This window comes from Tursiops truncatus, chromosome 15, assembly GCF_011762595.2.
Source record: "Tursiops truncatus isolate mTurTru1 chromosome 15, mTurTru1.mat.Y, whole genome shotgun sequence".
In the NCBI taxonomy this organism is placed as follows: domain Eukaryota; kingdom Metazoa; phylum Chordata; class Mammalia; order Artiodactyla; family Delphinidae; genus Tursiops; species Tursiops truncatus.
In genome coordinates this window covers 5,848,160-5,874,999 of record NC_047048.1, presented here as the reverse complement: position 1 = coordinate 5,874,999, position 26,840 = coordinate 5,848,160, and the positions used below count along the sequence as shown (strand labels likewise).

At 41.6% G+C, this 26,840-nt stretch overlaps 1 protein-coding gene and 1 non-coding gene across 4 annotated transcripts in view; one reads left to right on the top strand and one right to left on the bottom strand.

Annotated features, from left to right (window-relative positions):
* Nucleotides 1-26,491, top strand: part of KPNA7 (karyopherin subunit alpha 7) — a 93,525-nt gene extending 67,034 nt beyond the window's left edge. For 2 of the 3 annotated variants that reach the window (XM_073791900.1, XM_019930583.3), the window contains 8 exons: nt 9,898-9,980; nt 10,410-10,678; nt 12,062-12,144; nt 14,414-14,677; nt 16,783-17,016; nt 18,524-18,706; nt 21,047-21,193; nt 26,197-26,491. In XM_073791900.1, coding sequence (XP_073648001.1) covers nt 9,898-9,980; nt 10,410-10,678; nt 12,062-12,144; nt 14,414-14,677; nt 16,783-17,016; nt 18,524-18,706; nt 21,047-21,193; nt 26,197-26,325 — 1,392 coding nt within the window. In that variant the 3' untranslated portion in view covers nt 26,326-26,491. The remainder of the gene's footprint in view (nt 1-9,897; nt 9,981-10,409; nt 10,679-12,061; nt 12,145-14,413; nt 14,678-16,782; nt 17,017-18,523; nt 18,707-21,046; nt 21,194-26,196) is intronic. The other variant, XM_073791901.1, reaches the window with a different exon arrangement.
* On the bottom strand, nt 8,131-8,321 carry LOC117308422 (U2 spliceosomal RNA). Its single transcript, XR_004522399.1, has one exon. It is a non-coding gene; the product is annotated as a U2 spliceosomal RNA (small nuclear RNA).
* Nucleotides 26,492-26,840: the final 349 nt, after the last annotated feature.

Here is a 26,840-nt window from a genome sequence, read left to right as displayed (position 1 = left end):
AGTTGACCATAAATGTGAGAGTTTATTTGTGGACTATGAAATTTCTACCATTGATCTATATGTTTATCCTTATGCCAGCACAACAGACTTGATTACTGTAACTTTGTAGTAGGTTTTGAAATTGGAAACTGTGGGTCCTCCAATTTTGTTCTTTTTTTCCCCAAAGATTATTTTGGCTCTTTGGGATCCCTTGCATTTCTATATGAATTTTAGAATTGGCTTGTCAATTTTTTCACTAAAGGAAGCTCAGATTTTGATGGAGATTGCATTGATCAGTTTGTGGAGTATTGCTATCTTAACAATGTTAAGTCTTCCAGTTTATGAACATAGGATATTTTTCAATGTACTTAAGTCTTCTTTAATTTTTAAAAATAGTTTTCAGCATATAAGCGTTGTGCTTCTTTAGTTCAATTTACTCCTAAGTATTTTATTCTTTTTGATGCTACTGTAAATAAACTTATTTTCTTAATTTCAATTTTGTATTGTTCATTGCTAGTGTACAGAAATACAACTGATCTTTGTATGTTATCCTGAAACCTAGCTGAACCTTGTCTATTAGCTCTAAATTTTGGTGTGTGGGTTCCTTCAGATTTTCTATATTCAAGATCATGTCATCTGCACACAGAGAGAGTTTTACTACTTTCTTTCTAATCTAGATGCCTTTAATTTCTTTTTCTTGCTTAATTAACCTGTCTTGAACTTCAATACTGTGTTGAATAAAAGTGGCAAGAGTGGATATCCTGTGCTGTTCCTGATCTTAGGGGGGAAGTTTTCATTCATTTACCATTGAGTATGACGCTAGCTGTGAGTTTTTTGTAGATGCCTTTGTTAGATTGAGGAAGTTCCCTTTTATTTCTAGTTTGTGTTGAATGCTTTTCCTTTTTATTAATCATGAAAGGGTGCTGGATCTTGTCAAATGCTTTTCCTGCAGTTGTGGAGACGATCGTGTTTTTTTTTCCCGTATATTCTATTGATATGGTATGCTACATTGATTTTCATAGGTTGAACCACCCTTGCATTCCTGGGTTAAATCCCAGTTGATTATGATGTATAATCCTGTTCATGTGTTGATGCATTTTGTTTTCTAGAATTTGTTGGGGATTTTAAGATATATTCATGAGGGATACTGATCTGTACTTCTTGTAATATCTTTGTCCAGTTGATATTGGGGTAATACTGGACTCATAGAATGAGCTAGAAAGTTCCCTCTTCTATTTTTTGGAAGCATTCATGAGGGAGTGCTGTTATTTCTTCTTTAAATGTTTGTAAAAATTTACCAGTGGAACCTTTTGTATCTGGGCTTCTCTTTGTGGAATTTAAAAAAAATTAATAATTCAATCTCTTGTTTATTCAGATTTTCTATTTTTTTAACCACTTTTGGTTTGTGTTTCTAGGAATTTGTCCCTTTCATCTAGATTATTTAATTTGTTTGTATACTTTTTTCATAGTGTCTCTAACCTTATTTATTTCTGTTAATTCAGTAGTAATGTTCCCAATTTTATTCCTGGTTTTAGTAACTTGAGTCTCACCTATTCTTCTCTTGGTCAGTGTAGCTAAAGATTTGTCATTTACATTGCTCTTTTGAGCCAACTTTTGGTTTCATTGATTATTTTTTTCCTCTCTATTTTTTTCATTCTGTTTCATTTATTTCCACTCTAGTATTTAATATTTCCTTTCTTCTAATATTTTTGGGTTTGATTTTCTTTCATTTCTAATATTTTAAAGTAGGAAGTTAGGTTATAGATTTGAGAGCTTTCTACTTTTTCAATACTTGCGTTTATGGCTACATATTTCCCTCTGTGCTCTGCTTTATTTACATCTCATTGGTTTTGGTATAGTGTATGTTTTTTTTTTCCATTCATCTCAAAGTATTTTCTAAGTTCCCTGGAATTTTCTTCTTTTTATCCATTGGTTATTTAGTTTGGAGTAATACCATTTTAATTTCAATAGTATATAAAACAATACTCCTATATAACTTTATTCCCTCCCTGCTTTTGCTCTCATTATCATCCAAGTTACCTCTTTACACATCATGTGCCCATTAATATAGGTTTATAATTATTGCTTTATGCAGTTGTCTTTTAAGTCAGAAGAAAGACAATAAAAAATACATTTATACTGTCTTATTTATTTATTTTTATTTTATTTAATTTTTTTTTGGCTCCAAGCTGTGTGTTGGATCAGGTCTGTTCTATGCATTTCCTCATTTTTCTTTTTTTTTGAATTTTATTTTATTTATTTTTTTATACAGCAGGCTCTTATTCATCATCCATTTTATCCACATCAGTGTATACATGTCAATCCCCCAATTCATCACACCACCACTGCCCCATCCCCTGCCGCTTTCCCCTCTTGGTGTCCATACATTTGTTCTCTACATCTGTGTCTCAATTTCTGCCCTGCAAACCGGTACATCTGTACCATTTTTCTAGGTTCCACATATATGCGTTAGTATACGATATTTGTTTTTCTCTTTCTGACTTAATTCACGCTGTATGACACTCTCTAGATCCATCCACATCTCAACAAATGACCCAATTTCATTCCTTTTTATGGCTGAGTAATATTCCATTGTATATATGTACCATATCTTCTTTATCCATTCATCTGCCGATGGTCATTTAGGTTGCTTCCATGACCTGACTATTGCAAATAGTGCTTCAATGAACATTGGGGTGTATGTGTCTTTTTGAATTATGGTTTTCTCTGGGTATATGGCCAGTAGTGGGATTGCTGGGTCATATGGTAATTCTATGTTTAGTTTTTTAAGGAACCTCCATACTGTTCTCCATAGTGGCTGTATCAATTTACATTCCCACCAACAGTGCAAGAGGGTTCCCTTTTCTCCACACCCTCTCCAGCATTTGTTGTTTGTAGATTTTCTGATGATGGCCATTCTGACTGGTGTGAGGTGATAACCTCATTGTAGTTTTGATTTGCATTTCTCTAATGATTAGTGATGTTGAGCATTCTTTCATGTGTTTGTTGGCAATCTGTATATCTTCTTTGGAGAAATGTCTATTAGGTCTTCTGCCCATTTTTGGATTGGGTTGTTTGTTTTTCTGATATTGAGCTACACGAGCTGCTGGTAAATTTTGGAGATTAATCCTTTGTCAGTTGCTTCACTTGCAAATATTTTCTCCAATACTGAGAGTTGTCTTTTTGTCTTGTTTATGGTTTCCTTTGCTGTGCAAAAGCTTTTAAGTTTCATTAGGTCCCATTTGTTTATTTTTGGTTTTACTTCCATTTCTCTAGGAGGTGAGTCAAAAAGGATCTTGCTCTGATTTATGTCATAGAGTGTTCTGCCTATGTTTTCCTCTAATAGTTTTTATAGTGTCTGGCCTTACATATAGGTCTTTAATCCATTTTGAGTTTATTTTTGTGTATGGTGTTAGGGATTGTTCTAATTTCATTCTTTTACATGTAGCTGTCCAATTTTCCCAGCACCACTTATTGAAGAAACTGTCTTTTCTCCATTGTATATCATTTCCTCCTTTGTCATAGATTAGTTGACCGTAGGTGCATGGGTTTATCTCTGGGCCCTCTATCTTGTTCCATTAATCTATATTTCTGTTTCTGTGCCAGTACCATATTGTCTTGATTACTGTAGCTTTGTAGTATAGTCTGAAGTCAGGGAGTCTGATTCCTCCAGCTCTGCTTTTTTTCCTCAAGACTGCTTTGGCTATTCAGGGTCTTTTGTGTCTCCATACAAATTTTAAGATTTTTTGTTCTAGTTCTGTTAGAAATGCCATTGGTAATTTGATAGGGAGTGCATTGAATCTGTAGATTGCTTTTGGTAGTATAGTCATTTTCACAATATTGATTCTTCCAATCCAAGAACATGGTATATCTCTCCATCTGTTGGTATCATCTTTAATTTCTTTCATCAGTGTCTTATAGTTTTCTGCATACAGGTCTTTTGTCTCCCTAGGTAGGTTTATTCCTGGGTATTTTATTCTTTTTGTTGCAATGGTAAATGGGAGTGTTTCCTTAATTTCTCTTTCAGATTTTTCATTATTAGTATACAGGAATGCAAGAGATTTCTGTGCATTAATTTTCTATCCTGCAACTTTACCAAATTCATTGATTAGCTCTAGTAGTTTTCTGGTGGCATCTTTAGGATTCTCTATGTATAGTATCATGTCACCTGCAAACAGTGACAGTTTTACTTCTTTTCCAATTTGTATTCCTTTTATTTCTTTTTATTCTATGATTGCTGTGGCTAGGACTTCCAAAACTATGTTGAATAATAGTGGTGAGAGGGAACATACTTGTCTTGTTCCTGATCTTAGCGGAAATGCTTTCCGTTTTTCACCATTGAGAATGATGTTTGCTGTTGGTTTGTCATATATGGCCTTTATTATGTTGAGGTAGGTTCCCTCTATGCCAACTTTCTGGAGAGTTTTTATCATAAATGGGTGTTGAATTTTGTCAAAAGCTTTTTCTGCATCTATTGAGATGATCATATGGTTTTTAGTCTTCAATTTGTTAGTATGGTGTATCACATTGATTGATTTGCATATATTGAAGAATCTTTGAATCCCTGGATAAATCCCACTTGATCATGGTGTATGATCCTTTTAATGTGTTGTTGGATTCTGTTTGCTAGTATTTTGTTGAGGATTTTTGCATCTATATTTGCATCTATATTCATCGGTGATATTGGTCTGTAATTTTCTTTTTTTGTAGTATCTTTGTCTGGTTTTGGTATCAGGGTGATGGTGGCCTCATAGAATGAGTTTGGGAGTGTTCCTTCCTCCGTAATTTTTTGGAAGAGTTTGAGAAGGATAGGTGTTAGCTCTTCTCTAAATGTTTGATAGAATTCACCTGTGAAGCCATCTGGTCCTGGACTTTTGTTTGTTGGAAGATTTTTAACTACAGTTTCAATCTCATTACTTGTGATTGGTCTGTTCATATTTTCTATTTCTTCCTGGTTCAGTCTTGGAAGGTTATACCTTTCTAAGAATTTGTCCATTTTTCCAGGTTGTCCATTTTATTGGCATAGAGTTGCTTGTAGTAGTCTCTTAGGATGCTCTGTATTTCTGCGGTGTCTGTTGTAACTTCTCCTTTTTCATTTCTAATTTTATTGATTTGAGTCCTCTCTCTCTTTTACTTGATGAGTCTGGCTAATTGTTTATCAATTTTGTTTATCTTCTCAAAGAACCAGCTTTTAGTTTTATTGATCTTTGCTATTGTTTTCTTTGTTTCTATTTAATTTATTTCTGCTCTGATCTTTATGATTTCTTTTCCTCTGCTAACTTTGAGTTTTGTTTGTTCTTCTTTCTCTAGTTCTTCAGTTGTAAGGTTAGATCGTTTATTTGCGATTTTTCTTGTTTCTTGAGGTAGACTTGTATAGCTATAAACTTCCCTCTTAGAGCTGCTTTTGCTGCATCCCATAGGTTTTGGATCGTCGTGTTTTCATTGTCATTTGTCTCTAGGTATTTTTTGATTTCCTCTTTGATTTCTTCAGTGATCTCTTGGTTATTTAGTAATGTATTGTTTAACCTCCATGTGTTTGTGTTTTATACATTTTTTTCCTTGTAATTCACTTCTAATCTCATAGTGTTGTGGTCAGAAAAGATGCTTGATATGATTTCAATTTTCTTAAATTTACTGAGGCTTGATTTGTGACCCAAGATGTGATCTATCCTGGAGAATGTTCCATGTGCACTTGAGAAGAAAGTGTAATCTGCTTTTTTTGGATGGAATGTCCTATAAATATCAGTTAAATCTATGTGGTCTATTGTGTCATTTAAAGCTTGTGTTTCCTTATTACTTTTCTGTTTGGATGATCTGTCCATTGGTGTAAGTGAGGTATTAAAGTCCCCCACTATTATTGTGTTACTGTCGATTTCCTCTTTTATAGCTCTTAGCAGTTGCCTTATGTATTGAGGTGCTCCTATGTTGGGTGCATATATATTTATAATTGTTATATCTTCTTCTTGGATTGATCCCTTGATCATTATGTAGTGTCCTTCCTTGTCTCTTGCAACATTCTTTATTTTAAAGTCTATTTTATCTGATATGCGTATTGCTACTCCAGCTTTCTTTTGATTTCCATTTGCATGGAATATCTTTTTCCATCCCCTCACTTTCAGTCTGTATGTGTCCCTAGGTCTGAAGTGGGTCTCTTGTAGTCAGCATATATATGGGTCTTGTTTTTGTATCCATTCAGCAAGCCTGTGTCTTTTGGTTGGAGCATTTAATCCATTTATGTTTAAGGTAATTATCAATATGTTTGTTCCTATTACCATTTTCTTAATTGTTTTGGGGGTTTTTTTGTAGGTCCTTTTCTTCTCTTGTTTTTCCCACTTAGAGAAGTTCCTTTAGCATTTGTTGTAGAGCTGGTTTGGTGGTGCTGAATTCTCTTAGCTTTTGCTTGTCTGTAAAGCTTTTGATGTCTCCATCGAATCTGAATGAGATCCTTGCCGGGTAGAGTAGTCTTGGTTGTAGGTTCTTCCCTTTCATCACTTTAAATATGTCTTACCACTCCCTTCTGGCTTGTAGAGTTTCTGCTGAGAAATCAGCTGTTAACCTTATGGGAGTTCCCTTGTATGTTATTTGTCGTTTTTCCCTTGCTGCTTTCAATAGTTTTTCTTTGTCTTTAATTTTTGCCAATTTGATTACTATGTGTCTCGGCATGTTTCTCCTTGGGTTTATCCTGTATGGGTCTCTCTGCGCTTTCCTGGACCTGGGTGGCTATTTCCTTTCCTATGTTAGGGAAGTTTTCAACTATAATCTCTTCAGATATTTTCTTGTGTCCTTTCTCTCTCTCTTCTCCTTCTGGGACCCCTATACTGCGAATGTTGTTGCATTTAGTGTTGTTCCAGAGGTCTCTGAGGCTGTCTTCCTTTCTTTTCATTCTTTTTTCTTTATTCTGTTCCACAGCAGTGAATTCCACCATTCTGTCTTCAGGTCACTTATCCGTTCTTCTGCCTCAGTTATTCTGCTATTGATTCCTTCTAGTGTAGTTTTCATTTCAGTTATTGTATTGTTCATTCTGTTTGTTTGTTCTTTAATTCTTCTAGGTCTTTGTTAAATATTTCATGCATCTTCTCAATCTTTGCCTCCATTCTTTTTCCAAGGTCCTGGATCATCTTCACTATCATTATTCTGAATTCTTTTTCTGGAAAGTTGCCTATCTCCACTTCATTTAGTTGTTTTTCTCGGGTTTTATCTTGTTCCTTCATCTGGTACATAGCCCTCTGCCTTTTCATCTTGTCTGTCTTTCTGTGAATGTGGTTTTTGTTCCACAGGCTGCAGGATTGTAGTTCTTCTTGCTTCTGCTGTTTGCCTGCTGTTGGATGAGGCTATCTACTATACTGTCTTTTTTTTTTTCCGTACACGGGCCTCTCACTGTTGTGGCCTCTCCCATTGCCGGAGCACAGGCTCTGGATGTGCAGGCTCAGCAGTCATGGCTCACGGGCCCAGCCGCTCCATGGCATGTGGGATCTTCCCGGACCAGGGCACGAACCCGTGTTCCCTGCATCAGCAGGTGGACTCTCAACCACTGCGCCACCAGGGAAGCCCTATACTGTCTTTTATATTTACCATTATATTTTCCTTTCTGGTGTTGCTGTTTTCTTCATGTCTTTGGTTATTATCTAGTTTCCAGTACCCGAAGAACTCTCTTCTTGTAGAGTGAGTTTGCTGACAATGAATTCTCTCAGGTTTATCTGAGAATGTCTTAATTTCTCCATTTTATTATAATTTGCCATGTATAGAATTCTAGCTTGACAAACTTGCTCTCAGCATTTTAAATATGTCATTTATGCTTTCTGGGGATAAATCAGCTCTTGATCTTGTTGAGGACTTGTGTATGGTGAGTTGCTTCTCTTTTCCTGATTTCAAAATTCTCTTTTTGTTTTTGGCTTCCAACATTTTATGATGTGTCTGAGTGTGGATCTCTTGGAGTTTTTCCTGTTTGAAGTTCATTAAGCTTCTCAGAGGTGTAGATTAATCTCTTCATCAAATTTGCAATGTTTTTGGAAATCATTTCTTCAAATATACTTTCTGCCCCTTTCTCTCTCTTTTCCATTCTATTATGCATATGCTGTTGATCTGTAAGGCTGTGTTAAGTTTAATCTTCATTTGTTTTTTAATAAAAAACACAGTCTTTATTTCCCTCAAAGGGGGTGCACTATTCCTGGAAGTACAGTAATACCTGGGTCAATGCATGGAGTGGATGGAGCAAAGTTCTATTCCATCTCCTAGTTCCAAAATCCATTTAATATATTGTCCTTGGATAGAGGGTGTGTCAGAAATTAAACTGATAGGAATAGCTACTATTCTTGCTTCTTGGCCTTTTGGCTAAGATCAATTCATTCTTTTTTTCCCTCATGCTGCTTAATCTCAATGGACCCATCTTTAAGTTCACTGATGATTTGTTCTGTGTCTAAGACATCATTCTTATGTCTCTAGGACATCATTCTTAGACTTTCCTTTAGTTCTTTAGACATGCTTTCATTTAGTTCTTTGAACATATTTAAAGTCTTTGTCTAGTAAGTCCAATGTCTGGGCTCCTCAGGGACAGTTTCTATTAATTGCCTTGTTTTTTGCTTGTATACGTGTATACTTTGAATGTCTTGTAATTTCTTTAACAACTAGTCATTTAAAATAATGTGGCAACTTTGGATATAAAATCTGCCCCCCCACCCCTTGCCCAGGGTTTGTTGTTGTTGCTCATTGTTTGTTCGTCCAGTGACTTTTGAGTTGATTTTGTAAAGTTTGTATTCTTTGTCATGTGTAGGCACTGAATTCTCTGCTCAGTTAGCTTAGTGGTCAGCTAATGATTGGACAGAGATTTCCTTACACACTTGGAAGCAAAAATTCACCCAGTCTTTGCCAAGGCATTCTGTGTGCATGTTGGGGCATGCCTTCAACATTCAACGAGGAAGTTGACAATGCTGCCTTAAACCTTCACTTCCTGCTTGCACAGAGCCTCAAAGTCAGCCAGAGGTGAGACCTCAGGGTCTTCTCCATTTTATATGAGCATGTGCAACGGTTCTATAGAGGCATGTGAGCTTCTAGATTTTCAGGAACATGTTGGAGTTCTCAAAGCCCCAATGAACATCTCATTCCCAGCTTTGCCTTTTAAGTTTTTTGGTTAGTCTATTGTTTGCCCCCAACTGTTATCTGACCCCCCCACCCCCCACCCCAAGCAGCTGTGAAGTTGAACCACTTCCTCTAACTGTTTTTAACAAATACCTACAGGGAAAAGACTTTTTGCATTGTGTGAGCTCTGAGTCAAATAAAATAGAATCTTACAAATGGGATCTCCCAGGAAACCACGAGAAGCATCAAATAATAATAATTCTCTGGGAATGAGGCTTTAAGGGAGCGCCAACCTGTTCTGCCTCCTCCAGTGGCTGCTGGGCTGTTGGTTTTGAAAGCTACCACAGAGCTGGGGGAGGAGTGGGAATAAGGCAAGGCAAAATGCCATAAGCCTTGCTGTTCTTACTGAGATTTAGACATTTTTCTTGAATAAACCCTTTTCAGCTTGAATAAAACAAATTGCTGCAAACCTTTGGTCAGTTTCCAGAGTTCTAAAAAAGTTGATTCTATTTTTCAGGTTTCTTGTTGCTTTTCTGGAGGAGAGAATTTTGAGGTCCTTGTTCTCCCATTTTTGCTGCCACCCACTAGCATGTTCTTACTGCATGGGATAAAAAGGTGCTGGGGATCCAAGTGATGATAGGAATTACCTATCCCCCAGAGCATGGGGAGTGTCCCACAAATCAGTGAGACCACCAAATGTTCTTCCTTCCCCTAATACAGACCAGCATACACATTGAGACACAGTGTTCAAGCCAGCTTCTTCTAATCAGATAGATGGCTAGACTAGATGACCTGTGGTTCCTTTTGGCAGAGACTCTGACTTGAATGTATGTCTCCTCGCAGGTCAGCCTCACCCTGCAAGAAATAATCAATGGTGTCAATGCCTCAGATCCAGAACTATGTTTCCAGGCCACCCAGGCAGCCAGGTATCACCAAACAGACTTGTATTATTGACAGATGCATAGCTAGAAATGGGTTCCAGCAGCCTATTTGGTTTCTTGGCAGAGGCAAAATGCCCACACAATATAAGAAAAGGCCGGTCCATCCAAAAGTGAGATGAAATTGCTCCTCTACCCTGTCCTTGAGAATAACTTAAGATATGCAAGTGTGGTCAGAGATGAATGGCTTAATTTAAATTGGCCTCAACAGGAATGGCGGCTCACAGATAATAACTAAAGGGAAAAATATTGCTTCATCACTGCAGAGTGCTACCGGCTGAACTCTAGGATATGAAGGAGCTCTGGCCCAGGGGTTTGTTTCATTTGATAGTTAGGAATGCCAAGAACATCCATAAAGGAGGTTCTTCTTACCTGCCTCACAGGACATGTTCTTGTCTTTTCTCTTACACTACGAAGGAAAATGCTGTCCCGGGAAAAGAACCCTCCTCTGAAGCTGATTGTTGATGCAGGGCTCATTCCCAGGCTGGTGGAGTTCCTGAAGTCATCCCTTCATCCCCGCTTGCAGCTTGAGGCAGCCTGGGCTCTGACCAATATTGCCTCCGGTACTTCGGAGCTGACTCGTGCTGTCGTGGACGGAGGGGCCATCCAGCCCTTGGTTGAGCTCCTGTCTTCCCCTCATATGACTGTGTGTGAACAGGCAGTGTGGGCCCTTGGTAATATAGCAGGTGAGCCTCTCCCCTTGGTGGGGGGCAGGGGGCAAAGAAAATGGTGGGCCTTGTGAGTGGCATGCGATGGGAATTCTTTGGGTAGTATTGTAGATCAGACATTTTAAGTATAAATACCTAGCAATGCTGGGAAGAGTACGGGCCTTTCCGAAATTCAGAGTCAAGTTCAGAGACCAAAAATTGAAGCTGAAGCTAGAAGGCATGGTATGTTCTGAAGCTCCAGGCTGCCTAGGGACACCTGCCAAGACTGGGGTCCTACAGCCTCAGGGCTTAGTGGCTTCAGGAACAAAAGACAAGTCTTTGGCTCATGCAATGTGGGGATTTTATGACAGACCCTTACATCACCCAGTACCCTAAAAGAATTCTACCTTCAGTGAAAGTTGCCCAGGGAATACACACGAAAATGTCTGCTTAGTTTAGGCTAAAAGTCTCCCCTGAAAACGCAATCCTAAGACTGGCCTCATGGATTTGGGACTGGATACTGTATTCCCTGCATGGTCTGTGAAAACACAAGCTGGGGAGTGAGTGCTGTCAGGTTAGGAACTCCAGGATCCCTGGCTGAATATAAATGTGACGCTCTCTGGGGGAAACAAACTCAGTCGGGCCCCTCAGGATTTTGACAAATTAAGATCAGCCAAATATTAGCAATTTCAAGTTCAGAAAGTCAACAATCCACTATGACTGAGTCAGCAGAAGCAAACAATGTGATTAGACCTCCAAGGACTTCAGAGGATGGAATTAGCAAACACAGAATATAAAATAAGTCTACTTTTTAAAAGCTTGCAGAAATAAAGCAACTATTACAGAGATTTCGTCTCTCATTTTGCTTAGTGCAGTAAGGAACAGGCAAAATTGGGTGGTGTAGTATAACTTATACCTTGCCTGATGATTGAAGAATTACAGGCTGAGACGTCTAGGGTCTAAAATTGGTATTCTAGCCAAAGTAGCAGAAAACTGATGGCTAGAATCTGTCCATCTCCCAGACTTTGTTCTGAGTTGCATTTGGAAGTTACTGTCCCATGTCAAAGCCTTCTGGGAAGACAATTTGGTCCATAGTGGCCTTTGTCCCCTGAGAACCATGCTGTGAGATGCCACCAGCATTTAGAGCGCGCTGCCTGGGCCCAGTTGGCTGGCTCCTTGATGGGTCCAGAGACTCTGCTTATAGCAATCCCTGCTGTGTGGTGCCTGATTTCCACATCAGGCCATCTATTCAACCAACATGTCAGAGACCCAGGGTCTAGTTCATGGCTATACTATCTACTTGCCCAACCCAGGAATGAGTTTTGGCCTCTCCCCCTTTGCAGAGACTTGTGAAGAATTACTCACCCACCCCAGGACTCTCTCTGTTCCCTCTTTGAGTGTCATGTTCTTGTCTATTTGTAGGTGATGGACCAAAATTCAGAGACGACGTTATCTTGAGTGATGCCATTCCACATCTGCTGACCCTGGTTTCATCAAGTATACCAGTGAATGTCTTTTTTTAATTAATTTTATTTATTCATTTATTTATTTGGCTGCGTCGGGTCTTAGTTGCGGCATGCGGGCTCTTTGTTGCGGTGTGCAGGCTTCTCTCTAGTTGTGGTGCATGGTCAGTAGGTGCAGCGTGCAGCTCAGTTGCCCCGTGACATGTGGGATCTTAGTTCACTGACCAGGGATTGAACCCGCGTCCCCTGCATTGGAAGGCAGATTCTTAACCACTGGACCACCAGGGAGGTCCCCAGTGAGTGTCTTTTTAATGAGGTAACCTAGTTAGGTAACAGGTTCCCAAAGTTGGGAAATCGCGTATGTAATTCCAAATCAATGCTAGGCCATGTTGTTGCTGCCCGGCCCCCTAACAATAGTAATGATGAACAAGGCCTAGGACTGAATATTACTTTGGGTAGAAGTTGATCCAAATTTGACCTCAAGGGCAGTAGTGCTGATCTTTCTTTGCGGGGGGCGTTGGGGATTAGAAGAGACCCATTCAAGTTTTTCTAAGCTTACAATCCTGCAAAAGTAGATGACTGAGCTCTCTGTTCCAGGGGTACAGACAGAATTAGCGGCTCACCAGTTCTGTTCCTGGGTAATAAATAGGGTCTAGGTTGGAAGCTTAGGGTCCAAGTTGATTGCTGTGGCAACACTAGAGGACTCCCTGGGTTAGGAATGGAATTTGGGTTCTAGTTTTGCCTCAAACAAAAATGAAGAGAAGGCAGCTTCCAAAAGTCAAGGGAATAGATGCCCTGCCTTCAAGGTGAGAGAGAACCTGATATGGTTGAACCGGAAAAAGGCTGGCATGACCAAGGGAGCTTGCAAGGAGAGAGCGATATAAGATGACAAGTAGGGCAAGGGACTTAGACATCATCTTGGTGGCAAAAGGAAGGCTTTGGAGGGTTTCAAGGCAGGAAGTAAAGTGGCCTGATTTTCCAGAAAGACCATTCTGGCTGCTTGCTATAGGATTATAGCAGAGGGAGATGGAGAAGCAGATGGACCTGGGTTGCTGCTGTGATGGGCATAGAAGGGGGAGACAGAAAGAAGTGAGGATGCCCTCGGGTTTCAGGTTAGTTTGTTTAGAGCACTGTCCTCCTAGAGATGTGGGGAGGATAGAGGGAAGAAGGAATTGGAGCCTTAGTTGTACCTATTAAGTTGAAGCCAGTGAGAGGCATCATTGCAGCAACAACAGATAGATAGATATGCAGGTCTATCTAGATGATTGTGCATGTATGTGTCATCCAGCTGGGCAAGGTCAGCCAGAGCAGGGATCAGCCAATCTAACCTGGCCAACTGCTTGTTTTTTTAAATAAAGTTTTATTTATTTGAAATAAACAGCCACACCCATTCATTTACATACATATTGTCTGTGGCTTTTGCAGTGTTAGAGGGCAGAATGGATAAGTTGCAACAGAGACCACGTGGCCTGCAAAGTTGAAAAACTTTATTATCTGGCCTTTTACAGAAAAAGTTGGCTGACCTCTGCTCTAGAGTGTGAGGAAAACCAAGACCAAGTCCTGAGGGCTCTGAAATTCAGAACTCAGTAGGACCTGCTAAGAAGAATGAGAAGAAACAGCCCATTTGACAGTACAACACCAGGCTTGGTGTCACAGATGGCAAAAAGAGCTTTTTCAAAAAGCTTGGATTTGGTGACTTGGAAGGAGCTGATTTCATCACTAACTCCAAAGAAGTAGGGGAAGAAACCAGACTAGAAGGGGGTAGAAGAAGGAGATAGACAGTGAATACGGATGCCTCCTTGAGGATGGATTCTGAAAAATAGAAGTGGGGTGATGGCTGGAGAGGCACCAAGGGTAGGGGTTGAATGTCGCATAGTGTGTTTTTATACTGGTGGGACTGATCCAGAGGAGAGAGGTGATCCTGGGGACGGATGGGAAGACTGATCTTCAAATAGAAGGTCAAAAACGTGGTTAGGACATGTTGGTAGAGTTCATAGGCTGGTGGGAAGACCAAGTAACTCCTGCTTGATCTTTGTTTCATCAATGAGAAATGAAATTAGGTCATCAATCGAGTCAAGTGGGGAAGGACATTTTGAAGAATATAAGGAAACCTCCATCTGACGTTTGCATATAAAACAAAGCTCATTCTCTGTGTTCCTCCTATACTTATTACCTAGAATAAATTCCTGTTTGAAGTTCAAAGGCTTGGGTTCATGTGGGTCGATCCTATTGATCAAAGATGGTCAGGACACATTGCCATTGGTGTTTTCCTTCTTTGCACCCCTTGCTGGAGACAGTCTCCTCGTTACAGGTCACATTCCTGCGGAACATCACATGGACCTTGTCCAACCTGTGCCGGAACAAGAACCCATACCCTTCTGATCACGCAGTGAAGCAGATGTTGCCCACCCTCTTCCACCTCCTGTGGCACCCAGATGAAGAGGTTCTCTCGGACACCTGCTGGGCTCTGTCCTACCTCACCGACGGCTGTGATACACGCATCGGCCAAGTGGTGGACACGGGGGTCCTGCCCAGGCTGGTTGAGCTCATGAGCAGCTCAGAACTCAATGTCTTGGTAAGTGTCCCGGATCATGTCGGTCTCTGTAGGGGCCTTCAGATTAGAGTCTGTGGGTCATCGTCACTTGAGCAGGTTCTGTTCTCTCCTACCCCCAAGCCTTCCCCAGCTGACATTCATCCTTTACCTGGAACAAAGCTGTTCATCTGCATTTCCCTGGTCTCTGCTACTCTGTAGCCAAAGACTTGAATCGACTTTGATCCAAAATCCTAGTGGGTATTCAGTGACTTACTTTTTCTTGGTCTGATAACTAGAAAAGATAGAAGAGCACCAATTAAAATTGCTTATAATCCCTCCACCCAATGAACTATTCTTTTGTGGCCTTTCATTCTACTGGTCTATGCATGTAGACGTTAACAAGTTGGTGTGCATGTTTGTGTGTCTGTGTGTGTGTTTTAACGTGAAGCTCGTAACATTTGAATTTCTTACTCAAGTATAAAAGATAATTCCCCCTTATCCTCTCCCCAGCTGGTTCTCTTAGACTACTTCAGATATAGGTGAAAAGTAAGTAAAACCAAGGTCAAATACTTGACTCTGAGACATATGTCACTTACATAATATACTTCTTGAAAATGTAGTTTGAAGCATGGGTACCCCTTTTGATCTCTATGCCTAATATTGTATATTATGCAGTCTTAGCCATCATCTGTTCTGAGATGAGGGTAGCATTCCTCAGAAGTCAAGGTTAGTTTGGGGATAGTGCCGGGATCATGGAAGGTGTGAAGACAACATCTTCAAGAAGTTGTTCATCGTGGGGGCTTGGGGCCCAGCTGCGGCAGTCCTGGCAAGGCTGTGATTGGCCTATGGCACTTCTAACATCTCTCACTCGAGCAGCAGATACCTAGCATGATAGGCTAGGAAAACTCTAGAACTGTTGATGGGCTGTGCTGGGGCTGCCACTACCATGCAGAGAAACCAAAATAAATCCACAGTCAGCCCTCCTAGGACAGTTGTCTTAAGCCCAATCATAGACCCGTCCTGGGGACCTTCAAAGTTATTGAGAGAAGGGGCTTCCCTGGTGGCGCAGTGGTTGAGAGTCCGCCTGCCGATGCAGGGGACACGGGTTGGTGCCCTGGTCCGGGAAGATCCCACATGCCACGGAGTGGCTGGGCCCGTGAGCCATGGCCGCTGAGCCTGCGCGTGTCCGGAGCCTGTGCTCTGCAACAGGAGAGGCCACAACGGTGAGAGGCCTGCATACCGCAAAAAAAAAAAAAAAAAAAAGTTATGGAGAGAAGCTTTATGAATACACCAAAACGAAAAGTCCACTGAGATTTCACTAGCTCTAATAACATATACAACAGAAACTTTTTTTTTAAATGAGGTTAATTATAGGGACCAGCCTCATTCCCAAAGTGGTTTGTGGTGGTTGACTAGTTATTTATTTATTTATTTATATTTTATTTTTGCCTGCATTAGGTCTTTGTTGCTTCGCGCGAGTTCTCTCTAGTTGCGGCGAGGGGGGGCTACTCTTGGTTGCAGTGCGTGAGCTTCTCATTGCGGTGGCTTCTCTTGTTGTGGAGCACAGGCTCTAGGCGCGCGGGCTTCAGTAGTTGTGGCTCGCGGGCTCAGTAGCTGTGGCTCGCGGGCTCTAGAGCGCAGGCTCAGTAGTTGTGGCACACTGGTTTAGTTGCTCCGCAGCATATGGGATCTTCCCACCCTAGGGCTGGAACCCGTGTCCCCTGCATTGGCAGGTGGATTCTTAACCACTGTGCCACCAGGGAAGTCCCTACAACAGAAACTTGATACTCGTGCTAAATACAAATTCAGTAGAAATTATTACATTGTAAAGGCAACCATCAATTTACCAATTTTCCCAATGTAAGGATATGAAAAGGACAGCATCATTTGATAGTATATCTCTTGACCTCTATACCACTTGAGCTGGAACTACTGGGGGGCTAGCGAGTACCTTTAAACTATGTAAACAGCCATGGATGCACAGAATTAATAAGGATCGTGGATATAATCATTGTTCACAGGCTTCCAGAAAACCATCAGCACAGCACGATGGATGTTTGGGAGGGCACGGAGCTTGGTGCAATGGTCACCTTCCACGGTGATGAATTCGTGGTACTTGGTGACACTTTCTCACCTTGTTCTTCCAGACCCCCTCTCTGCGCACTGTGGGGAACATTGTCACAGGGACGGACCACCAGACCCAGCTGGCCCTGGACGCAGGCATCCTAGCTGTGCTGCCCCAGCTCCTCACACACCCCCGCTCCTCCATCCAGAAGGAGGCAGCCTGGGCCCTAAGCAACGTGGCCGCGGGGCCCCGCCAGCACATCCAGCAGCTGATCGCTTGCGGTGTGCTGCCTCCCTTGGTGGCTGTTCTAGAAAGCGTAAGTGGCCCACGTGACAAAAGGTTACTCTCCAGCGGGCCCTGTGTTGAACTTCTTTAGCTCTTCAGAGGCAGGCTGAGAAGCAAAACTAATTGAGATCACGACGAACCTATGAAACATTAAGTTTCCTAACTCTCCCTGAAAAAAAGAAAGGGGCATCCCATTTTGAACAATCCATTAAAAATTTAGAAGACTCAGCAAGAATTGGCCAGTGAAAAGGTGATCCCACAGCTCAAATACCCAGAGGAATCTTGAGCTGGTAAATACTGGCTCATCTCTAGCGTTAAAAGAATGTGCCATCTACTCTCCTTGGCAAAAAGGGATGAGGTTTGGCTTGGTTTTGTTTTAGGAGGAAAAACGTATCGGGTTACAGTGATATTATGCACTGAAGACTTTGCAGTGTAAAAATCACATTGATGAAAGGGGTAATATATATTGAAAATCCAGATATAACAGTAGAAATACAATAAAGCTTCCTTCTTCCTCCTGATTCCTACTTCCTTTCCCCAGGACAATTAAGAGGGTCAGCATTTCTTTTTGTCACCTTTTAGTGGATGAGCTATGTTTAAACCATCGACTTGTGAAACAAGTCAGGAGTGGTGACCTGGGGTTGCGGACAGAGGTTACTGAGTAGGATGGGGAAAAGGAGGCACTGGCCGTGTCCTGCTCTCAGGTTGGCTGGTGGGTTCCCAGGTGTGCATTAGGTACAAAAAGGTAGCCCAGGTTTGCTACCCAAATCATGGCATCTTCCAGTCTATCGGACACTTCCTATCCTGCTGTGAGTCTGTACGTATTCTAATCAGAAACATCTAGTCAGGATCAAGGAGTAATCTTTTTTCAAACTGTACCTTTTGAACTATAGCTTGCTTGGAGCCATACGTTTTTTGTTTTGGTTTGGTTTTTTTGGTGTTTTTTTTTTTTTTAACTTTGTTTTAAACTGAGTCAGTTTTCCCCAGCCATAAAATGGGAATAACTCCTCCTTCAAAGGGATAGAAGGATCTGTGATAAATGACTCCCTTCTCTCTGGGCCAAGTGCTTTTTATAAATGTAAGTGATGCATTGAGTGATATTTCAGTGGCTTTCCTCTGTCCCCTCCAGACTGTGTGCTCAACTTTGTAGCTCTGGAGCTTCTTGTCCAAAGTTTTACTGGAGCAGAAAGACTAGAAATGTAGCCATGGGTCACTATAACCTAAAATCCCTAATTTGTATTGATTGGGTGATGTTGGTTCTCTTTTTCCGATAACCTGACTTAAGAAAGTGAGTCTGTTTGAATTTAGAACCTCCCTCTAAGACCCCACATGAGTCTGCCTTTCCTCCTCCTTGGCTTCTCAAAGATGCTGTCTTCTGCTCAAAAACTAAAGGCAGGTTGCCAAGGGATTCTGTGTAAATTGCACATATAGTCCTGGGAATTAGGTAGTCCAGCCTACCTAGAAATTGAACCATGTTTGCATCAGTATATTTAAATTCTTCAGGATCTGTCAAGAATGGAAATGTTCTCTCTCTGCAGGGAGACTTTAAAGTCCAGAAAGAGGCTGTCTGGACAGTGGCTAACTTCACAACTGGGGGCACCGTGGACCAGTTGATCCAGCTTGTCCAGGCTGGAGTCCTGGAGCCACTAATAAATCTTCTCACCATCCCAGACACCAAAATTGTTCTCATCATTCTCGACATCCTCTTTTTTATCCTCCAGGTGAGCTGTTCTGAACAGGTGGGTTTCTAAATAGCAGTCTCTAAATTAAGATGTTTAATTTGGTCCTTAAAACCTAACTAGGGGCTTCCCTGGTGGCGCAGTGGTTGAGAGTCCGCCTGCCGATGCAGGGGACACGGGTTCGTGCCCCGGTCTGGGAAGATCCCACATGCCACGGAGCGGCTGGGCCCATGAGCCATGGCTGCTCAGCCTGCGCATCTGGATCCTGTGCTCCGCAATGGGAGAGGCCACAGCGGTGAGAGGCCCGCATACCACACACAAAAAAAACAAACAAAAACAAAAAACCTAACTAGGATTCTCTTTTCCTCTCTACTTCCTCACCCCCTCCCTTTGTCCACACATCCTGTGGATGACAAGACAAGAGGCCTTTCAAAGAAGGTCCATCATCTTCATTTTCTCAGATAAGTGTTTGTGTGCCCAGCACTGTTTTAGATGTTCAGGAAATGACAAAGCAAAGTCCTTGTTCTATAGAACTTTTGTATTAGTGGGGAGGGGAACAGACATCAGATAGAGAGTTACGGGTAAAATATATCTGATAGAGGGGTAGTTACTGATGGCCCAGAGTGGAGAGGGGATGGTGATCTCTTATATGTAGTAGTTAGGAGAAACTTCACTGAGGAAGGACATTTGAGCAAAGACCTGAAAGAAGTAAGTGAGTCCTGTGGATACCTGGGAAAGAGCACTCTAGGTGAAGGAAATCTTAAAAAGCAAGGAGGGGGGTGTGGCCAGAGCAGAACAAAGGGATGAAAGGTGGTGGGAAACAGGCTCAAGGGACCCAGGGGCCAGATCACGGAAGGTCTGTGAGAACGTGGACTTGCTCTGAGTGAGAAGGAGAAACCAATCAAAGGTCTGAAGCAAGGAAAAAAATAGTCAATGAGCCACGTGGCTGGCTCTTTTGGAAGACTGAAACATAGAATATACTTGAAGGAAGCAGCAGGACGTTAGCAATGATAGATCTCGAGGGACCATACTAGAGTTCCTTTTCCATTCAGCTATGTGGCTGGGAAAATGGACTACAAAGCCTTGAATTAGAATTCTAGAAAAGTCTTATTTCTGAAATGTAAGTTAAGCCAATATTTACATACTATTTGTGTTGGTTGTATACTGAACAACAAATTACTCCTTGGTGGCTTAAAACAAACATTTATTATCTAACATGGTTTCTGGGGTTAGGAATCTGGAGGCAGCATAGTTGGATGGTTCTGGCTCAGGGTCTTTCATGAAGTTCAAGATGGAAACTGGGGCTGCAGTTTCATCTGAAGGCTTGGTGGAGGCTGGAGGATCAGCTTCCAAGATGACTCACTCACATGCCTAGAAAGTTATTCTTACCACATGGATTCCCTGGGACTGCTTGAGTGCCCTCGCATCATGGCAACTGGCTTCCCCTGAAGCAAGTGACCTTAGAAAGCAAAGTGGAAGCCCCAATGTCTTTTATGACCTGTGAAGGAGGTTATTTCAACAACATCCTATTGGTTACACAGATCAGACCATTTCAACATGGGAGGGGGCTACACAGGGGCATAAATACCCAGAGGCTGGGATCATCTCAGGCCATCGTGGGGGCTGGCAATATTCATTTGGTTAAGGTCTTTTTATATGTGACTAAGCCATTTGAAAAGTTTCAAAGTAACACCAGAGGACTCCTTTTATTTATTTTTATTTATTTATTTTTGGCTGTGCTGGATCTTCATTGCTGCGCACAGGCTTTCTCTAGTTGCGGCTACTCTTCGTTGTGGTGCATGGGCTTCTCATCGCGGTGGCTTCTCTTGTTGCAGAGCACAGGCTCTAGGCGTAGTATATGTACAAATGTTGAGTGAGTGAATACCCATGGATGAGAAATCCAATGATCAGCATTGGATGAAATCAAATCACATCATTTGTTTCCAGGGACCTCATTAGTTGCCATGGTGTGGCTTCTGTCACCCAGGGTCTCCTGCCCGACCCCTCAAGGCTTTCCAGGGAGTGCAGGGCCAGAACATCTGCATTTACATAGTATCACTTGAACATTCTTTTCTCTGTTTTTAAAGCAATCTCTATTAATTAGAAGGGAGATACCTACCAAATAGTGTTTAGTGATGGATATATAGATGATGGCATATTCAGAAAAAAAAAATACTGTATTTTGTGCAATGAAGATAAACCTCAATAGACAGATGACAAATATCCAAAATGAGAGGAAGACAATGCAATTTTAAGTCAGTCTGGGAAAATAACACTACAACTGCCCATTCTGGAGTGGGTGGCTTTCATCCGATTCTGCTGAGGTGAAGCCCCACGTCCTAAGCGCTTTGGTGCAGAGTCTCACTCTTCTACGGCCCACAGGCAGCAGAGAAGATTTCTCAGAAGGAAAGCATGTGTCTGCTGATAGAAGGGCTCGGTGGGATTGATAGAATTGAGGCTTTGCAACTTCACGAGAACCGTCAGATTGCCCTGACTGCGCTGAACATTACTGAGAGACACTTCTCTGAGGTAAGTGCCCAAACCTCCTGGGCAGGTGATCACCTGGCAGGTACCTGAGCTGTTCCTGGGATGTGGGTGATGGACAGGCGGGCTTCTCTCATGACTTGGCCCTGAGCTTCTCCCCATCCATGTTATGCAGGCCACCTTTGAGTGGCAGCTTCCTGGCTCCTGGAAGCTGTTCTAGACCCATTAATCTCATAGAAGTTTGTCCTGCTGCCTCTGGTGTAGAATTTCACTCGTTTTTGTTTTTGTTTTCCCCTACTCGCCTCTCTTAGGGGAGGGAGAGGGGGAAGAAAGGAGTCTGATGCTAAAGTGACTTTGTACTGAGAAATACAAACAATGAAGGCAGGCCTAGCTTTTGAACAAACTTTTTTGCTACTTACTGCATTTTGTCTCTTTCCAGAATATGTTGATTGGGAATGAACTCAACAAAAGGCTCCCAGAATTCCTGCAGGAGCAGGGAATAATGATCAGAGAGCATTAGATACTTTTTAAAAGCTTTTTATTATAGTAAAACATATGTAACATAAAATTTACCTTGTAAATCTTTTTTTTTTTTTTTAATTTTTGGCCACACCCCACAGCATGTGGGATCTTAGTTCCCTGACCAGGGATCACACCGCAGCCCCCGCACTGGAAGGCAGAGTCTTAATCACTAGACCGCTGGGCAAGTCCCTACCATGTAAATCATTTGTAAGTGTACAGTTCACTGGCATTAGGTACATTTCACACTGTTGTGCAACCATCACCACGTTCCATCTCCAGAACTTTTCCAAATGAAAACTCTGTCCCCATTAAACAATAAATGCCCCGTTTCCCACCCCCCCACTCCCCACCAGGCCCTGGTAACCACCATCTTACTTTCTGTCTCTGTGAATTTGACTACTAAGTGCCTCATAAGAGGAATTGTATGGTAATTGTCCTTTTGTGACAGGCTTTTTTCACTTAGCATAATGTCTTCAAGTTTCATCTGTGCTGTAGCATTTGTCCAAATTTCCCCCCTTAAGCCTAAATAATACTCTATTGTATGGATATACTACATTTTGTTCATCTGTTCACTGATGGACACTTGGGTTGTCCTTTTGGCTATTATGAATAATGCTGCTATGAATATGGGAGTACAGATATGTCTGAATTCCTCCTTTTATCTCTTTGGGGTAGATACCCAGAAGTGGAATTGTTGGATCATATGGTAATTTTGTTTTTCATTTTTGAGGAACCACCATATTGTTACCCATAGTGTATATACCATTTTACATCAACACACAAAGGTTCCCATTTTTCAACATCTTCACCAATGCTTGTTTTCTGTTTCTTTTTGTTGTTGTTTTGTTTGTTTGTTTTCTTGTGTTTTGCTTTTTGATCATAGCCATTTTAATGGGTATGAAGTGGTATCCCATTGTGGTTTTTCTCTTCCAGTTTTATTGAGATATAATTGACATAAAGCACTGTATAAGTTTAAGGTGTACAGCGTAATGATTTGATGTACATACATCATGAAATGATTAGCACAATTAGTTTAGTGAACATCCATCATATCATAGGTATAAAATAAAAGAAATAAAAGGAAAAAATTTTTTTCCTTGTGATGAGAACTCTTAAGATTTACTCTAACAACTTTCATATATAACATACAGCAGTGTCTTTTTAATTAATTAATTAATTTATTTATGTATTTTTGGCTGCGTTGGGTCTTGTTGCCGCGCACAGGCTTTCTCTAGTTGTGGCGAGTGGGGGCTACTCTTTGTTGTGGTGCATGGTCTTCTCATTGTGGTGGCTTCTCTTGCTGCGGACCACGGGCTGTAGGTGCGCGGGCTTCAGTAGTTGTGGCTTGTGAGCTCTAGAGCGCAGGCTCAGTAGTTGTGCACACAGGTTTAGTTGCTCTGCGGCATGTGGGATCTTCCTGGACCAGGGATCAAACCCGTGTCCCTCGCATTGGCAGGCAGATTCCCTTGCATTGGCAGGCAGATTCTTAACCACTGCACCACCAGGGAAGTCCCAGCAGTGTTAATTATATTACTTATGTTGCACATTACATCCCTAATAACCATTTATCTTATAACTAGAAGTTTTTACCCTTTGACTGCCTTCATCCAATTTCCTTCCCCGCCCCCACCTCTGGTTACCACAAATCTGATCTCTTTTTCTATGAGTCTGCTTGTTTTTGAAGTATAATTAACCTATAATACTACGTTAGTTCCTGATACACAGTATAGTGATCTGATATTTCTATACCTTTTTAAATGTATAGGAAATGATCAAGGTAAGTCTAGTTACCATATGTTGCCATACAAAGATATTACATATTACTATATTCCCCATACTGTATATTTCATACCCATGACTCATTTATAACTAGAAGTTTGTACTTCTTAATCTCCCTCACCTATTTCTTTCATCCCCCTTCCCTCTGGCAACCATCTGTTTGTTCTCTCTACCTATGACTCTATTTCTGTTGTGTTTGTTTTGCTTTTTAGATTCCATATATAAGTGAAATCATACAGTATTTGTGTTTGTCTGACTTACTTCACTTAGCACAGTGCCCTGTAGGTCCATCCATGTTGTTGCAAATGGCAAGATTTCATTCTTTTTATGGCTGAGTAATGTTCCATTGTGTGTATATATATATAATATCATATCATTTATCCGTTCATCTATCAGTGGGCACTTAGGTTGCTTCCATATTTTGGCTATTGTAAATAATGCTGCTATAAACATTGGGATGCATGTATCTTTTCATACTAGTGTCTTCATTTTCTTTGGGTATATACCCAGGAGTGGAATTACCGTATCATATGGTAGCTCTGTTTTTAATTTTTTTGAGGAACCTCCATACTCTTTTCCACAGTGGCTGCACCATGTTACATTCCCACCAGCAGTGCACGAGGATTCCCTTTTCTCCACACCCTCGCCAGCACTTTTTTTTTTTTTTTTTTTTTTTTTTTGTGGTACGCGGGCCTCTCACTGTTGTGGCCTCTCCCGTTGCGGAGCAACAGGCTCCGGACGCGCAGGCTCAGCGGCCATGGCTCACGGGCACCGCCGCTCCGCGGTATGTGGGATCTTCCTGGACCAGGGCACGAACCCGTGTCCCCTGCATCGGCAGGCGGACTCTCAACCACTGCGCCACCAGGGAAGCCCTGTTGTATTTTTAATAATAGTCATTGTGACAGGTGTGAGGTGATATCTCATTGTGGTTTTGATTTGCAATTTCCTTGATGATTGGTGATGCCGAGCATCTTTTCATGTGCCTGTTGGCCATCTGTATGTCTTCTTTGGGAAAATATCTATTCAGTTCCTCTGCCCACTTTTTTTTTTTTTTGTGGTATGCGGGCCTCTCACTGTTGTGGCCTCTCCCATTGCGGAGCAACAGGCTCCGGACACGCAGTCTCAGCGGCCATGGCTCACGGGCACAGCCGCTCCGCGGCATGTGGGATCTTCCCGGACCGGGGCACAAACCCGTGTCCCCTGCATCGGCAGGCGGACTCTCAACCACTGCGCCACCAGGGAAGCCCCCTCTGCCCATTTTTAATCAGGGTTTGTTTTTTTTTTTTTTTTGGATGCTGAGTTATATGAGTTGTATATTTTGGATATTAACCCCATATCAGATATATCATTTGCAAATATCTTTGTCCATCCAGTAGGCAGCCCTTTTCATTTTGTTGGTAGTTTTCTTTGCTATGCAGAAAGCTTTTTCATTTTCTATAGTACCATTGTTTATTTTTGTTTGCCTTACCTGAGGAGACCTATCCAAAAAAAATATTACTAAGACTGGTGTCTGTGTTTTCTTCCAGAAGTTTTATGGTTTCAGGTTTTATATTTAAGTCTTTAATCCATTTTGAGTTTATTTTTGTATATGGTTTGAGAAAGTAGTACAGTTTGATTCTTTTGTATGTAAACTGTCCAGTTTTCCCAACACCATATTTTGAAGAGGCTGTCTTTTCCCCATTGTATAGTCTCGCCTCCTTTGTCGTAGATTCATTGACTCTTTGTAGTCTTCCATTAGATATTTTTCATATGAGGAAGGTGAGATCAAAGTTCCTAAGTGGCCAGGTAAACATGGGACTAGGGGTTTACACTCTGTTAGGTGTCAAACTTGAATCATTAGCAAAATCCAGAGCCATACAGTAAATATGACCAGATTGGTAGCTCTTCCTAATGAGTGGCAGCTAATCTTAGTTTGGGACCAAGAGGATGCTCTCAAAGCAGAGAAGACCCAGAACAGTGATTAGCATCTTCTGGGTTAAAGCCTCCTAAGAAAACCTTGTAATTAGGAAACTCATCCCTTAAAGGGGAGACGGCTCCTGAGGACTCCTCCAAGGGCTCCAAGTTAAAGACTTCTGACCTAGAAGCAATTGCTACACCTATCATACCCTTAATTCAATGTAAGGTTAATGTTCTTTATAGCAAAACTGCTTTTAAAAATAAGCCAGACACAGGGGACTTCCCTGGAGGTCCAGTGGTTAAGACTCTGCCTTTCCAATGCAGGGGGTGCAGGTCTGATCCCTGGTTGGGGGAACTGGATCCCACATGCCACACGGTGCGGCCAAAAAAAAAAAAAGCCAGACACAAAAGGACAAATACTGTATGATTCCACATACATGAGGGACCTGGAGTGGTCAAATTCATAGAGACAGGAAGTAAAAGGGTGGTTGCCAGAGGCTGGGAGGGAGATGGGAATGGGGAGTTGTTTAATGGGTACAGAAGTTTGGTTTGAAATGATGATAAAGCTCTGGAGACAGATGGTGGTGGTGGCGAAGTAATGCCACTGAATTGTCTACTTCGTGGTGAAAAAGGGTAAATTTTACGGGATGTATGTTTCACCACATGCACAAACTGCATTTAAGGTCCATCCTGAGCAATAGTTCAATGCTTCTCTCCTTTGATCTCTCCTCTGAGGGAGCCTCAAGTCTGACAGAGCAAATTCTAATCCACAGAAGATGTGAAGGAGTCAATTGTGCAGGAATAATGTGCTGAGAGCCTGGAGGTATAACAGTGTCTCTTCTCCCCTGAAGGAAGAAGAAACTGGCACAACCTTACCAGCCCGGGACCAAGGTCACGAATTCTTAAAGCACTTAACAAACACATACCAAAGCTCCACAACTCCTAAATCAGGGACCAGACCCAAAGAGTCACCTCTTTAAGAACCCCTTCCCCTTGGTGTACTACAGGTATAAAGCTTTTAAAATTTGAATGATAATAAAAATTTCCACACTTTCACCTCCATCTGTCAAAAATGCAGTTAAACCACTCGTACCTTAAAGCCATGTGGAATCCATCTCTTAAGAACATGTGGTTTAGTGGTTACCTTTCAGGATCTTCAAGGAAGATCTTCAGAGTGGGATGGTCTATAGCTATCTAGACAAACTTTGAGTTGCAGTTTAACCAGTATTTCTTATATTTATTTGACGGTGGGCCCCCTTCCCTTTTCCTTGTCATGTAATGCCTGTTAATATAGAACATTCTTCAAGGAGAACTGGGTGGGCAGTGGTCAAAGGGAGAGAGTGACTGGGATGGGAAAGACCTAGAAACACAGTACTAGGTGGCGTGGGAATGGATGTGGGGTATGCTTAAAGGAGGATTGGACTCGATTTGTATGATGTGAGTGTAGAGATTAAATCAAGTTATATTTTGCTCTAAAGCGTCACACGGAAATGTC